Here is a 12,467-nt window from a genome sequence, read left to right as displayed (position 1 = left end):
AAAACTCTCAAGTACGGATTGAAGTTGGGGTATTTTTATGAGCATATATGTAAATTTAACATTTAAAAAAACTGTCAGAACCGTTAGAAAATAAACTCTCAAGCACAGGTTGGGTGTTTTAAAAACCTTTACTAAAAACCCCTCAAAATCGCTATAGTGGTTTTACTCTTATAATCGCTATCATAAAACTCCCAAGCAGACCCTTAAGGTCAACCAACCCTTAAGTGGTCAAATTGATAGATAGAAATTATTAGGTATATTACGTAATACTGAATTCGAGTAATTTATCAATTGCTAATAAAGATAGCTATTAAAACTCTTACCCGACTGATAATTTTAGCCTTTTAGGATTTCAAAAAATTAGTTAAGATATGCATAAACTAATCCAGACATCCTCAATCATAAAAAATAAATAAATAAAGGGAAGTTTGACTTGTTTATTAAAAGATGAAATTAGTGCTGTGGTTAGTGAACTTGCCTCAGTCTAATTACATAATTTGGTGTAGATGAGCCAGTCTTTATCAATGGAATATATTTTTTCTGGAGAGAGTACAGATATTAAAATTTAAAAGGAAGCTCCGATTGTGAAAGTTTTATGTTAGTCAACTAGTGAAGCACAAATACAGATGGAACCCAACAGAAGAAAAAGAAAAATAGCCTCTAAATGCTGGAATGTGAGGAAATTCTTAATTCAAATCCCATCAGAAGAAAACAAATACACCAGCCTTCAATTTCAGTAGAACATATTTTGTCTTGTTTCTATAATAATTAAAAGTAGCCTGAAAAGGAGATTTTGGACTTTGAAAACACTTTTCTTCTACTTATTATAATATCAATCAAAGCCACTTATTTAATACACAAACGGATTTGAGTCTACAAAATCTCAAATCAAAAAGGGTTCCGGAATTTGGCTTATTATACTTGATATTCAATGCTTAACATCAACTTATCATAAAAACATACTACAACTGCAACATTACAACTCATGTACTTCCAGAAAGCTTTTAGTGAGGAAAAACTGCAGGCATGGCAATACCTGATACAAAGGTCTTTAACTTCAATTCTTCTTCACTGTGGCAGACTTGATGATGTCAATGAACTCGGGCTAATCCAAATGAAAAAGAAAAGAAAAAAGTCAGCCACTCAATTCAAAATACAAGTAACCCAAAAACCAACCATTGGTAGTGAAAATTAAATAATAATTGTACCTTTAGTGAAGCTCCACCAACCAAAAATCCATCAACATCTGGTTGTGCTGCCAACTCTTTGCAGTTTGCACCATTAACAGAACCTATCCAGCAGATATTTAAAAGATTAGACCAATAAATGAACCAATGAAATAAAGGTGAAAAAGTGAATTAATTTGTCTTATATAAACCTGGGTCTGTCATTCCCAGATGATGGACTCCCAGGAGACCAGCAGGATTGCTTTGTTGGACCTCTATTTAAGCTGTGTAGATTTTTGTTTCCATAGAATAGAATTCTGTTTTTGGTTTCATTTCAATAGTATTTGTTGCGTGTAGTTTATTTATATAACATCTACTTCCATTAATTTGAAACATGTTACAGAACAAATTTGACACACTTATTTCTTTGGTCTCAAAGCATGTCCATGGTGGTGCACTGGTGTGTAAGCCCACCACACCTGTTAAACAGTAATTCTAAATTTTAAAATAAAACTATTGTATGTTTTACCACAAGGCAGTGTTATTACTTTGAATTTCCAGACCAAGGTATAAAGAACAAAAAGTGCAAAGGTTTATGGAAGATCAGCATATCCAAAATTAGAATGGAATGAACAATCTTGAAGTGATCATCATAAGCTTTAGAGGGGGCCATGTTTGTTTCCTCATTTATCAGTATAGTTTATAATTCTATAGAGAAGAAAACTTATTTTAAACAGTGGTCAATTTAAATAATAATGGCAAAGGGGGACAGATACCTCCATAGATAATTCTAGTTGATGCAGCAATTTCAGCACCAACATTCTCTTTCAGCCATTTCCTCAACTCACAATGGACCTGGCAAATGTTTAAAATACATTGTGAGAAATATAAATGAGTTGAAGCATGTGAGGCACAACTAACCTTAGAAGCAGAAAGAAAAAGCAACCAGATTTAAGAGAATTATAGACATAACAGACAAGGCAACCATATGACTGAGATAAACTGAAAAAATGACTACTGTGTGACTTTAATATGTGAACCAAGGTATCAACTTGAAATCTAAGTTTAAAGACAGGGTAGTAAACATGGTTTTTTTGTGTATGTGCCACTTCAGAATTAAAAAACAGTAGCTAAATTAAAACATGCCTAAAAGTGCAACAATCCATGCCACTGAAACATCAAATTGGAAATGTGACTTAAATTCAACTTACTTCCTGAGCCTGAGCTGGGGTTGCAACCTTGCCTGTTCCAATAGCCCAAACTGGCTCATAAGCTAACACCACATTGTCCCAATTTGATACTTTGTCTGCAACAAGAATAAAATTAATAATTCACAAAGAGCAGATAAACGAACAAAAACAAGTAAAATAAAATAAAGACAATGTAAATGCCAATGTTGTGGTTCTAGAATCTTTTCTGCTCGCTGATATGACCTTCCATTTTCTCAGTCAATTGGAAAATTTTTGAACCAGGATAATTCTAGTAAGTTATATTAAGTAATTATCGTCAATAAGTAAGCATCCCTTAAACCAACACAACTACAGAACTACAGTAAAATCTAAAGAAGTGAGAATTCTGTTTTCCAACTGGAAGTACCTGCAATAGCTTTTGTTTGTGCAGCAACAACAGCCATTGTAGATCCTGATTCTCGCTGCTCTAGAGTCTCTCCAATACAAGCAATCACTTTCAAGCCTAGGGAAAGTGCATAAGCAACCTTATCTCCGACAAACTGCATAGATAAGTTGGGATTATGGCTTGAAAATGTTGTAACTGACAGATATGCTATATTTAATAGCATATAATAAATAGAAAAAAGAAAATACAAATGCAACAAAACTTACATCATTTGACTCATTTAAAATAGCTCTTCTTTCAGAGTGGCCAAGAATGACCCAAGGAATACCCAAATTTACAAGCATCTCAGCACTGTGCAAATAAGAGTAAAGAAAAAAAAACTTCATGTTATCACCAATATAAGTTCAAGTTCAAAGTGCATATTGCATTAGTCCAATCACCAATTTCATAAAAACATCAGAATTCAATGTGAAGCAAGGAAAGCAGATGGCAAGTAAATTAATTTCCTGTAACAATTAGATCAAAATGAGTTTCTCGTTAATTGAGGAGATCTGTTCAATTTATAAAGATAACTAAAACGATCACAGAACCTCTAGTATGCGATTCTCAATCTTGAGTACTACATATATAGATCACCAAAGTTGGCAACCATCATAGATAGTGTTAGGATTCCACATTGGAAGGGAAAGGGGTGGGCATGTGGGTTATAAAGGCTTGGACACCCTCTCTTGGCAAGCCGATTTTCCAAGGAGAGTTCTATTCAAGCTCATGAAAGACCCATGGCCCAGCCTAATTGTTTGAGTTGTTGGGGTGAGTTCCTATCAATTAGTATCAGAGCACGATCATGCGCCCACGTGAAATCGCCTATGTGGTAAGCTAACCCATGGCAGGCTAACCTTGGGCCTAGGATGCTACCTCGAGAAAGGGCATGGAGGCCTAAGGGAAAGGGGATCCACGTAGTCATCCAAGGGTTAAAGAGGCCGACATGGACGTCGGTTGCGAAAGCGTGGTGGAATGTTAGGATCCCACATTGGAAGGGAAAGAGGTGGGCATGTGGGCTCATTTTGAAAAGTTAGTCAAAACAGCAAGATCTGTTTTATTTATTTATTTTCATAAAAACAAGTAGTCATGAAGATTCTATCCAAAATGAAAAAAATAAAACAAAATAAAATGCATTGAAGTAAGAATCATTCATGAAATTTGAATTTTAAGTTAAACCAGGGCCTCACCCATGTCTTTTACCTATGCAGCATGATAAACAAAATGCTAGACGTAATTACATACTGCCAATTCATATCAGGTTTAGTAAATAACATGAAAACAAACCTAATTTCACCAGTGAAAGCACCGCCTTTGCGGACCCAGCAGTTTTGTGCAGCAACATGGAAATCAGATCTCAATAAACTTTTGACCAGAGGGAGAAACACAAATGGAGGGCTTACAACAACCTCTGCAACCCAAAAGAATAAAATCAAACTCCACAACACAATTTAAAAAAAAATAAAAAAATCCTTCTATAAATATCGCATTAAAAGAAACCACCCACATTAAGCATTTGATTTCTTTAGCCTGAGTAAATTTTATAAAGTTTGGGTTTTTGCTTCTTAATATGCTTAGGCTAAAACAGTACTAGTTTCAGAAAGTAAAAAACTCTTAGTATTTTGGTTAGCTAGATAAAAACTGCCTTATGATCCAAATCATTAAAAGCGATTTACTTAAATTAAAGGAACTAGACAAGAGAGCTAATTAAAACCTACCAACAACGTCCTCTGAAGGAACTTCAGCTTCATTCAAGGTCGTAACGATCTTCTTCACTTCACCAGTTGTCCCATTCTGATACCAAATTATTAAACACAGTCGTCACTTTACTTTTGCAAAGACAATTCCATACTAGTAATGGAATCCGAAACACTAAATCACTGATTGGATCTCATGAAACCGATCGATAAAGATTTGAAAGTAAAAAAGTTTAATAAAAATTAAAGAAGAATAGTTGAGTGAAGTAAATAGAGAGCCTTACGCATTTCCAGTTGCCGCCGACGAAGAACTTTCGGGCCATGTTTGTTTGATAGGCGATGAAATCGAGAGAAAAGGGCGATGAAGACACAATTCAATCTTTCTTCTAGAGAGTAACTGAACTCAGAAAATCGTCATTAATAAGAATCGGATGAGCTTTTTCTGATGGATTGGGCTGGCAGACGACGAGTTTCTAAAATGGGCTCCAGCTCAAATTTCATAACTAAAACAATTTGAATGGGCTTAAACAAGTCCGATCTAAAACCCATCTCCTGACAAGTCCCATCTTCAACGGCATGAATTAAGTGTACGCACACCACAACTGTTAAACAGTAATTCTAATTTTAAAATAAAACTATTGAGGCTTCGTTTGGTTACAATTGGGTGTTTTTGGGAAAAGTTTTCTGAAAAAAGTTAAAAAAAGTGAATTGGGCGGGTATTACGATGTAGGATTTATAAATTAATAAAATACCCCTATATTTGTTTATTTACAAAACACCCCCTATATAAAATCTTAAAAGTTAACAAAAAACACCCCCAACCCAATGTCAAATACGGACAGTCGGCCACCACCGTCGGAGGGTGGCCGGGTTCACCATATTGGCGCATGACGGAAAAGGTAGATCGACGCACTACCGGTCAGATTCAGCCGGTAGTGCGCCATCCTAACAGATCCGGCCATTTTCGGCAGTGGTGGCCGGAATCTGGTAAATATGAATTACTGGGGTGTTTTGTAATTTTAAAAAAATATTAGGGGTATTTAATTAAATTATCAAATTAAGAGGTTTAAAAAAAGTTGAATAATATTGGGAGTAGTATTCCCAAAAATCAAAGTTTTTGGATATTTTACTGTTAACTTTTTTGGGAATACTAAAAGTAGTATTCCCAATTGGCAACCAAACGGAGCATGAATGTTTTACCACAAAGCAGTGTTAGTACTTTGAATTTCCAGACCAGGTATAAAGAACAAAAAGTGCAAAGGTTTATGGAAGATCAGTATATCCAAAATTAGAATGGAATGAACAATCATGAAGTGATCATCATAAGCTTTAGAGGGGGCCATGTTTGTTTCCTCATTTATCAGTATAGTTATAATTCTATAGAGAAGAAAACTATTTTAAACAGTGGTCAATTTAAATAATAATGGCAAAGGGGGACAGATACCTCCCTAGATAATTCTAGGTGATGCAATTTCAGCACCAACATTCTCTTTCAGCCATTTCCTCAACTCACAATGGACCTGGCAAATGTTTAAAATACATTGTGAGAAATATAAATGAGTTGACGCATTTGAGGCACAACTAACCTTAGAAGCAGAAAGAAAAAGCAACCAGATTAAGAGAATTATAGACATAACAGACAAGGCAACCATATGACTGAGATAAACTGAAAAAATGACTACTGTGTGACTTTAATATGTGAACCAAGGTATCAACTTGAAATCTAAGTTTAAAGCAGGGTAGTAAACATGGTTTTTTGTGTAGTGCCCATCAGAATTAAAAAACAGTAGCTAAATTAAAACATGCCTAAAAGTGCAATACTCCATGCCACTGAAACATCAAATTGGAAATGTGACTTAAATTACACTACTTCCTGAGCCTGAGTGGGGTTGCAACCTTGCCTGTTCCAATAGCCCAAACTGGCTCATAAGCTAACACCACATTGTCCCAATTTGATACTTTGTCTGCAACAAGAATAAAATTAATAATTCACAAAGAGCAGATAAACGAACAAAAAAAGTAAAATAAAATAAGACAATGTAAGCCAATGTAGTATTGTTGTATGTTTGATAAATTAAAAATCTTGGTTGAAGGATGTTGTATGGGATAAAGAATAAAGTAGTAATAATAAATAAACAATTAGTGGATTAAGTGTTGAAATTGTAAAGTAATAACTAGTGCTAATAATATAATGCAGCGAGCGGGGCATTAGTCAAAGGAAGGGTTGGCAGTTTTGTCGATTAGTAAACGCAATTGACGGCCACAAAATTTACGTCTCCACGTTCCATCTCGATTTGTGTTTAAGAAGCGATTACCAAACCAATTAAATTAAATTAACACCAATTTTAAATTGCTCTTGGAGTTTGTATTACTATGATCTGTGATTTTCACAACGAATCTAATCTGTTCCGAAATTAAGTTGGAACTTGAAGTATATTGAATGAATGAGGGGATCGAAAAGAACGAATAAAGTTAGGGTCTGTTTAGGAGTTTTTTTTTTTTGTTTTCATCGGTAAGGTTTTTAATTAGACTAGTTTTGAGGTATTATAAAACCATTATTTGTTAGATTTTGTATGAATTGGTTTTGACGGAATAAAAAACCATTCAAAACCAGTGTAATGTATTTTTTAAAGGTTTATAAAACACCACAAATCGGGGTCTTTTGGTTAGTTTTAAAATTTTATTCTACAAATACTCTGTCCGCTATAAAACTATCTCAATTATACTAAATATAAAATAATTTTAAGCACTTATAAAATTTTTTTATATTAAAATATCATTTCTAAATGCTTTCTTGGAGAAGTGGAGCTACAATTTTTCAATCATTCAAAACGTTGCAAAGAACGGCGAAGAATGATAAGGAGACTTTATCACATTTGAAGTTGTAAAATTCTAATAAGTAGAAAACAAATAAAGAACCCTTACCTCGTAATTGAAAAAACAAAACTCCCAAATATGGGTTGAAAGTTGAGGTATTTTTATAGGCATATATGTAAATTTAACATTTAAAAAAAACTGTCAGAACCGTTAAAAAATAAACCCTCAAACGTAAGTTGGATGTTTTAAAAACCGCTACTAAAAACCCCTCAAAATCGCTATAGTAATTTTACTCTTATAACCGTTACCATGAAACTCCCAAGCAGACCCTTAAGGTCAACCAACCCCTAGGTAGTCAAATAGAAATTATTAGGTATATTACTTAATACTGAATTCGAGTCATTTCTCAATTGCTAATAAGGATAGTTATTAAAACTCTTACCCGACTGATAATTTTAGCCTTTTAGGATCTCAAACAATTAGTTAAGATATGCATAAACTGATCCAGATATCGCCAATCATAAAAAATAAATAAATAAAGGGGAGTTTGACTTGTTTATTAAAAGATGAAATTAGTGCTGTGGTTAGTGAACTTGCCTCAGTCTAATTACATAATTTGGTGTAGATGAGCCAGTCTTTATCAATGGAATATATTTTTTCTGGAGAGAGTACGGATATTAAAAGGAAGCTCCCATTGTCAAAGTTTTATGTTAGTCAACTCGTGAAGCACAAAGACAGATGGAACCCAACAGAAGAAAAAGAAAAATAGCCTTTAAATGCTGGAATGTGAGGAAATTCTTAATTCAAATCCCATCAGAAGAAAACAAATACACCAGCCTTCAATTTCAGTAGAACATATTTTGTCTTGTTTCTATAACAATTAAAAGTAGCCTGAAAAGGAGATTTTGGACTTTGAAAACACTTTTCTTCTACTTATTATAATATCAATCAAAGCCACTTATTTAATCCACAAACGGATTTGAGTCTACAAAATCTCAAGTCAAAAAGGGTTCCGGAATTTGGCTTATTATACTTGATATTCAATGCTTAACATCAACTTATCATAAAAACATACTACAACTGCAACATTACAACTCATGTACTTCCAGAAAGCTTTTAGTGAGGAAAAACTGCAGGCATGGCAATACCTGATACAAAGGTCTTTAACTTCAATTCTTCTTCACTGTGGCAGACTTGATGATGTCAATGAACTCGGGCTAATCCAAATGAAAAAGAAAAGAAAAAAGTCAGCCACTCAATTCAAAATACAAGTAACCCAAAAACCAACCATTGGTAGTGAAAATTAAATAATAATTGTACCTTTAGTGAAGCTCCACCAACCAAAAATCCATCAACATCTGGTTGTGCTGCCAACTCTTTGCAGTTTGCACCATTAACAGAACCTATCCAGCAGATATTTAAAAGATTAGACCAATAAATGAACCAATGAAATAAAGGTGAAAAAGTGAATTAATTTGTCTTATATAAACCTGGGTCTGTCATTCCCAGATGATGGACTCCCAGGAGACCAGCAGGATTGCTTTGTTGGACCTCTATTTAAGCTGTGTAGATTTTTGTTTCCATAGAATAGAATTCTGTTTTTGGTTTCATTTCAATAGTATTTGTTGCGTGTAGTTTATTTATATAACATCTACTTCCATTAATTTGAAACATGTTACAGAACAAATTTGACACACTTATTTCTTTGGTCTCAAAGCATGTCCATGGTGGTGCACTGGTGTGTAAGCCCACCACACCTGTTAAACAGTAATTCTAAATTTTAAAATAAAACTATTGTATGTTTTACCACAAGGCAGTGTTATTACTTTGAATTTCCAGACCAAGGTATAAAGAACAAAAAGTGCAAAGGTTTATGGAAGATCAGCATATCCAAAATTAGAATGGAATGAACAATCTTGAAGTGATCATCATAAGCTTTAGAGGGGGCCATGTTTGTTTCCTCATTTATCAGTATAGTTTATAATTCTATAGAGAAGAAAACTTATTTTAAACAGTGGTCAATTTAAATAATAATGGCAAAGGGGGACAGATACCTCCATAGATAATTCTAGTTGATGCAGCAATTTCAGCACCAACATTCTCTTTCAGCCATTTCCTCAACTCACAATGGACCTGGCAAATGTTTAAAATACATTGTGAGAAATATAAATGAGTTGAAGCATGTGAGGCACAACTAACCTTAGAAGCAGAAAGAAAAAGCAACCAGATTTAAGAGAATTATAGACATAACAGACAAGGCAACCATATGACTGAGATAAACTGAAAAAATGACTACTGTGTGACTTTAATATGTGAACCAAGGTATCAACTTGAAATCTAAGTTTAAAGACAGGGTAGTAAACATGGTTTTTTTGTGTATGTGCCACTTCAGAATTAAAAAACAGTAGCTAAATTAAAACATGCCTAAAAGTGCAACAATCCATGCCACTGAAACATCAAATTGGAAATGTGACTTAAATTCAACTTACTTCCTGAGCCTGAGCTGGGGTTGCAACCTTGCCTGTTCCAATAGCCCAAACTGGCTCATAAGCTAACACCACATTGTCCCAATTTGATACTTTGTCTGCAACAAGAATAAAATTAATAATTCACAAAGAGCAGATAAACGAACAAAAACAAGTAAAATAAAATAAAGACAATGTAAATGCCAATGTTGTGGTTCTAGAATCTTTTCTGCTCGCTGATATGACCTTCCATTTTCTCAGTCAATTGGAAAATTTTTGAACCAGGATAATTCTAGTAAGTTATATTAAGTAATTATCGTCAATAAGTAAGCATCCCTTAAACCAACACAACTACAGAACTACAGTAAAATCTAAAGAAGTGAGAATTCTGTTTTCCAACTGGAAGTACCTGCAATAGCTTTTGTTTGTGCAGCAACAACAGCCATTGTAGATCCTGATTCTCGCTGCTCTAGAGTCTCTCCAATACAAGCAATCACTTTCAAGCCTAGGGAAAGTGCATAAGCAACCTTATCTCCGACAAACTGCATAGATAAGTTGGGATTATGGCTTGAAAATGTTGTAACTGACAGATATGCTATATTTAATAGCATATAATAAATAGAAAAAAGAAAATACAAATGCAACAAAACTTACGTCATTTGACTCATTTAAAAGAGCTCTTCTTTCAGAGTGGCCAAGAATGACCCAAGGAATACCCAAATTTACAAGCATCTCAGCACTGTGCAAATAAGAGTAAAGAAAAAAAAACTTCATGTTATCACCAATATAAGTTCAAGTTCAAAGTGCATATTGCATTAGTCCAATGACCAATTTCATAAAAACATCAGAATTCAATGTAAAGCAAGGAAAGCAGATGGCAAGTAACTTAATTTCCTGTAACAAATTAGATCAAAATGAGTTTCTCGTTAAATGAGGAGATATGTTCAATTTATAAAGATAACTAAAACGATCAGAGAACCTCTAGTATGCGATTCTCAATATTGAGTACTACATATATAGATCACGAAGTTGGCAACCATCTTAGATAGTGTCAGGATCCCACATTGGAAGGGAAAGGGGTGGGTATGTGGGTTATAAAGGCTTGGACACCCTCTCTTGGCAAGCTAATTTCCCAAGGAGAGTTATACCCAAGCCCATGAAAAACCCATGGCCCAACCCAATTGTTTGAGTTGTTAGGGTGAGTTCCTATCAATTGGTATCAGAGCATGATCTTGCGCCCACGTGACGTTGATAGGCAGACCAGTGGCAGGCTAACCTTGGGTCCAGGCTGCTACCTCGAGAAAGGGCATGGAGGCCTGAGGGAAAGGGGATCCACGTAGTCACCCAAGGGGTAAAGAGACTGACGTGGACGTCGGTTGCGGAAGCGTGGTGGAATGTTAGGATCCCACATTGGAAGGAAAAAAGGTGGGCATATGGGTTATAAGGGCTTGGGCACCCTTCCTTAGCAAGCCGTTTTTCCAAAGAAAGTTTTACCCAAGCCCATGAAAGACCTATGGCCTACAGCCCAATTGTTCGAGCTGTTGGGGTGAGTTCCTATCAGATAGATTAAAGCCCAAATTGAAATCCAAAAGGAATAGCTCATTTTGAAAAGTTAGTCAAAACAGCAAGATCTGTTTTATTTATTTATTTTCATAAAAACAAGTAGTCATGAAGATTCTATCCAAAATGAAAAAAATAAAACAAAATAAAATGCATTGAAGAAAGAATCATTCATGAAATTTGAATTGTAAGTTAAACCAGGGCGTCACCCATGTCTTTTACATATGCAGCATGATAAACAAAATCCTAGACGTAATTACATAATGCCAATTCATATCAGGTTTAGTAAATAACATGAAAACAAACCTAATTTCACCAGTGAAAGCACCGCCTTTGCGGACCCAGCAGTTTTGTGCAGCAACATGGAAATCAGATCTCAATAAACTTTTGACCAGAGGGAGAAACACAAATGGAGGGCTTACAACAACCTCTGCAACCCAAAAGAATAAAATCAAACTCCACAACACAATTAAAAAAAAATAAAAAAATCCTTCTATAAATATCGCATTAAAAGAAACCACCCACATTAAGCATTTGATTTCTTTAGCCAGAGTAAATTTTATAAAGTTTTGGTTTTTGCTTCTTAATATGCTTAGGCTAAAACAGTACTAGTTTCAGAAAGTAAGAAACTCTTAGTATTTTGGTTAGCTAGATAAAAACTGCCTTATGATCCAAATCATTAAAAGCGATTTACTTAGATTAAAGGAACTAGACAAGACAGCTAATTAAAACCTACCAACAACATCCTCTGAAGGAACTTCAGCTTCATTCAAGGTCGTAACGATCTTCTTCACTTCATCAGTTGTCCCATTCTGATACCAAATTATCAAACACAGTCATCACTTTACTTTTGCAAAGACAATTACATACTAGTAATGGAATCCGAAACACTAAATCACTGATTGGATCTCATGAAACCGATCGATAAAGATTTGAAAGTAACAAGGTTTCATAAAAATTAAAGAAGAATAGTTGAGTGAAGTAAATAAAGAGACTTACGCATTTCCAGTTGCCGCCGACGAAGAACTTTCGGGCCATGTTTGTTTGATAGGCGATGAAATCGAGAGAAAAGGGCGATGAAGACACAATTCAATCTTTCTTCTAGAGAGTAACTGAACTGAGAAAATCGTAATTAACAAGAATCGGAT

General features: G+C 34.6%; 2 protein-coding genes across 2 annotated transcripts; both read right to left on the bottom strand.

Moving 5' to 3' along the window:
• Window positions 1-888: 888 nt before the first annotated feature.
• On the bottom strand, window positions 889-4,869 carry LOC116146256 (triosephosphate isomerase, cytosolic-like). The gene is made up of 9 exons (XM_031431662.1): window positions 4,762-4,869; window positions 4,499-4,574; window positions 4,068-4,191; window positions 3,008-3,092; window positions 2,763-2,895; window positions 2,378-2,472; window positions 1,943-2,021; window positions 1,209-1,291; window positions 889-1,105 (listed from the first exon to the last, which is right to left on the bottom strand). Exons 1-9 carry the CDS (start codon window positions 4,798-4,800, stop codon window positions 1,058-1,060), a joined length of 762 nt encoding a protein of 253 aa, XP_031287522.1. The 5' UTR covers window positions 4,801-4,869; the 3' UTR covers window positions 889-1,057.
• A 3,241-nt stretch (window positions 4,870-8,110) lies between these two features.
• Window positions 8,111-12,467, bottom strand: LOC116146247 (triosephosphate isomerase, cytosolic). The gene is made up of 9 exons (XM_031431653.1): window positions 12,319-12,467; window positions 12,056-12,131; window positions 11,626-11,749; window positions 10,414-10,498; window positions 10,169-10,301; window positions 9,784-9,878; window positions 9,349-9,427; window positions 8,615-8,697; window positions 8,111-8,511 (listed from the first exon to the last, which is right to left on the bottom strand). The coding sequence occupies exons 1-9, from the start codon at window positions 12,355-12,357 to the stop codon at window positions 8,464-8,466; spliced, it is 762 nt and encodes a 253-aa protein (XP_031287513.1). The 5' UTR covers window positions 12,358-12,467; the 3' UTR covers window positions 8,111-8,463.

Source organism: Pistacia vera, unplaced genomic scaffold (assembly GCF_008641045.1).
Source record: "Pistacia vera cultivar Batoury unplaced genomic scaffold, PisVer_v2 Contig475, whole genome shotgun sequence".
NCBI classification, from domain to species: Eukaryota; Viridiplantae; Streptophyta; class Magnoliopsida; order Sapindales; family Anacardiaceae; genus Pistacia; species Pistacia vera.
Note: the sequence above shows the minus strand (reverse complement) of the source record. Positions and strands in the feature narration are given on the sequence as shown.

Bases quoted from the DNA above. Each gene is read 5' to 3' on its own strand.
- LOC116146247 (XM_031431653.1), bottom strand. From the start codon at position 12,357: ATGGCCCGAAAGTTCTTCGTCGGCGGCAACTGGAAATGC. The intron at 10,499-11,625 runs GTTTGTTTTCAT...TTATTTGCACAG, and splicing joins GCTTTCACTGGTGAAATTAG to TGCTGAGATGCTTGTAAATT. The intron at 9,879-10,168 runs GTACTTCCAGTT...TTCTTGTTGCAG, and splicing joins ACAAACAAAAGCTATTGCAG to ACAAAGTATCAAATTGGGAC.
- LOC116146256 (XM_031431662.1), bottom strand. From the start codon at position 4,800: ATGGCCCGAAAGTTCTTCGTCGGCGGCAACTGGAAATGC. The intron at 2,473-2,762 runs GTACTTCCAGTT...TTCTTGTTGCAG, and splicing joins ACAAACAAAAGCTATTGCAG to ACAAAGTATCAAATTGGGAC. The intron at 2,022-2,377 runs GTAAGTTGAATT...AACATTTGCCAG, and splicing joins CCCCAGCTCAGGCTCAGGAA to GTCCATTGTGAGTTGAGGAA.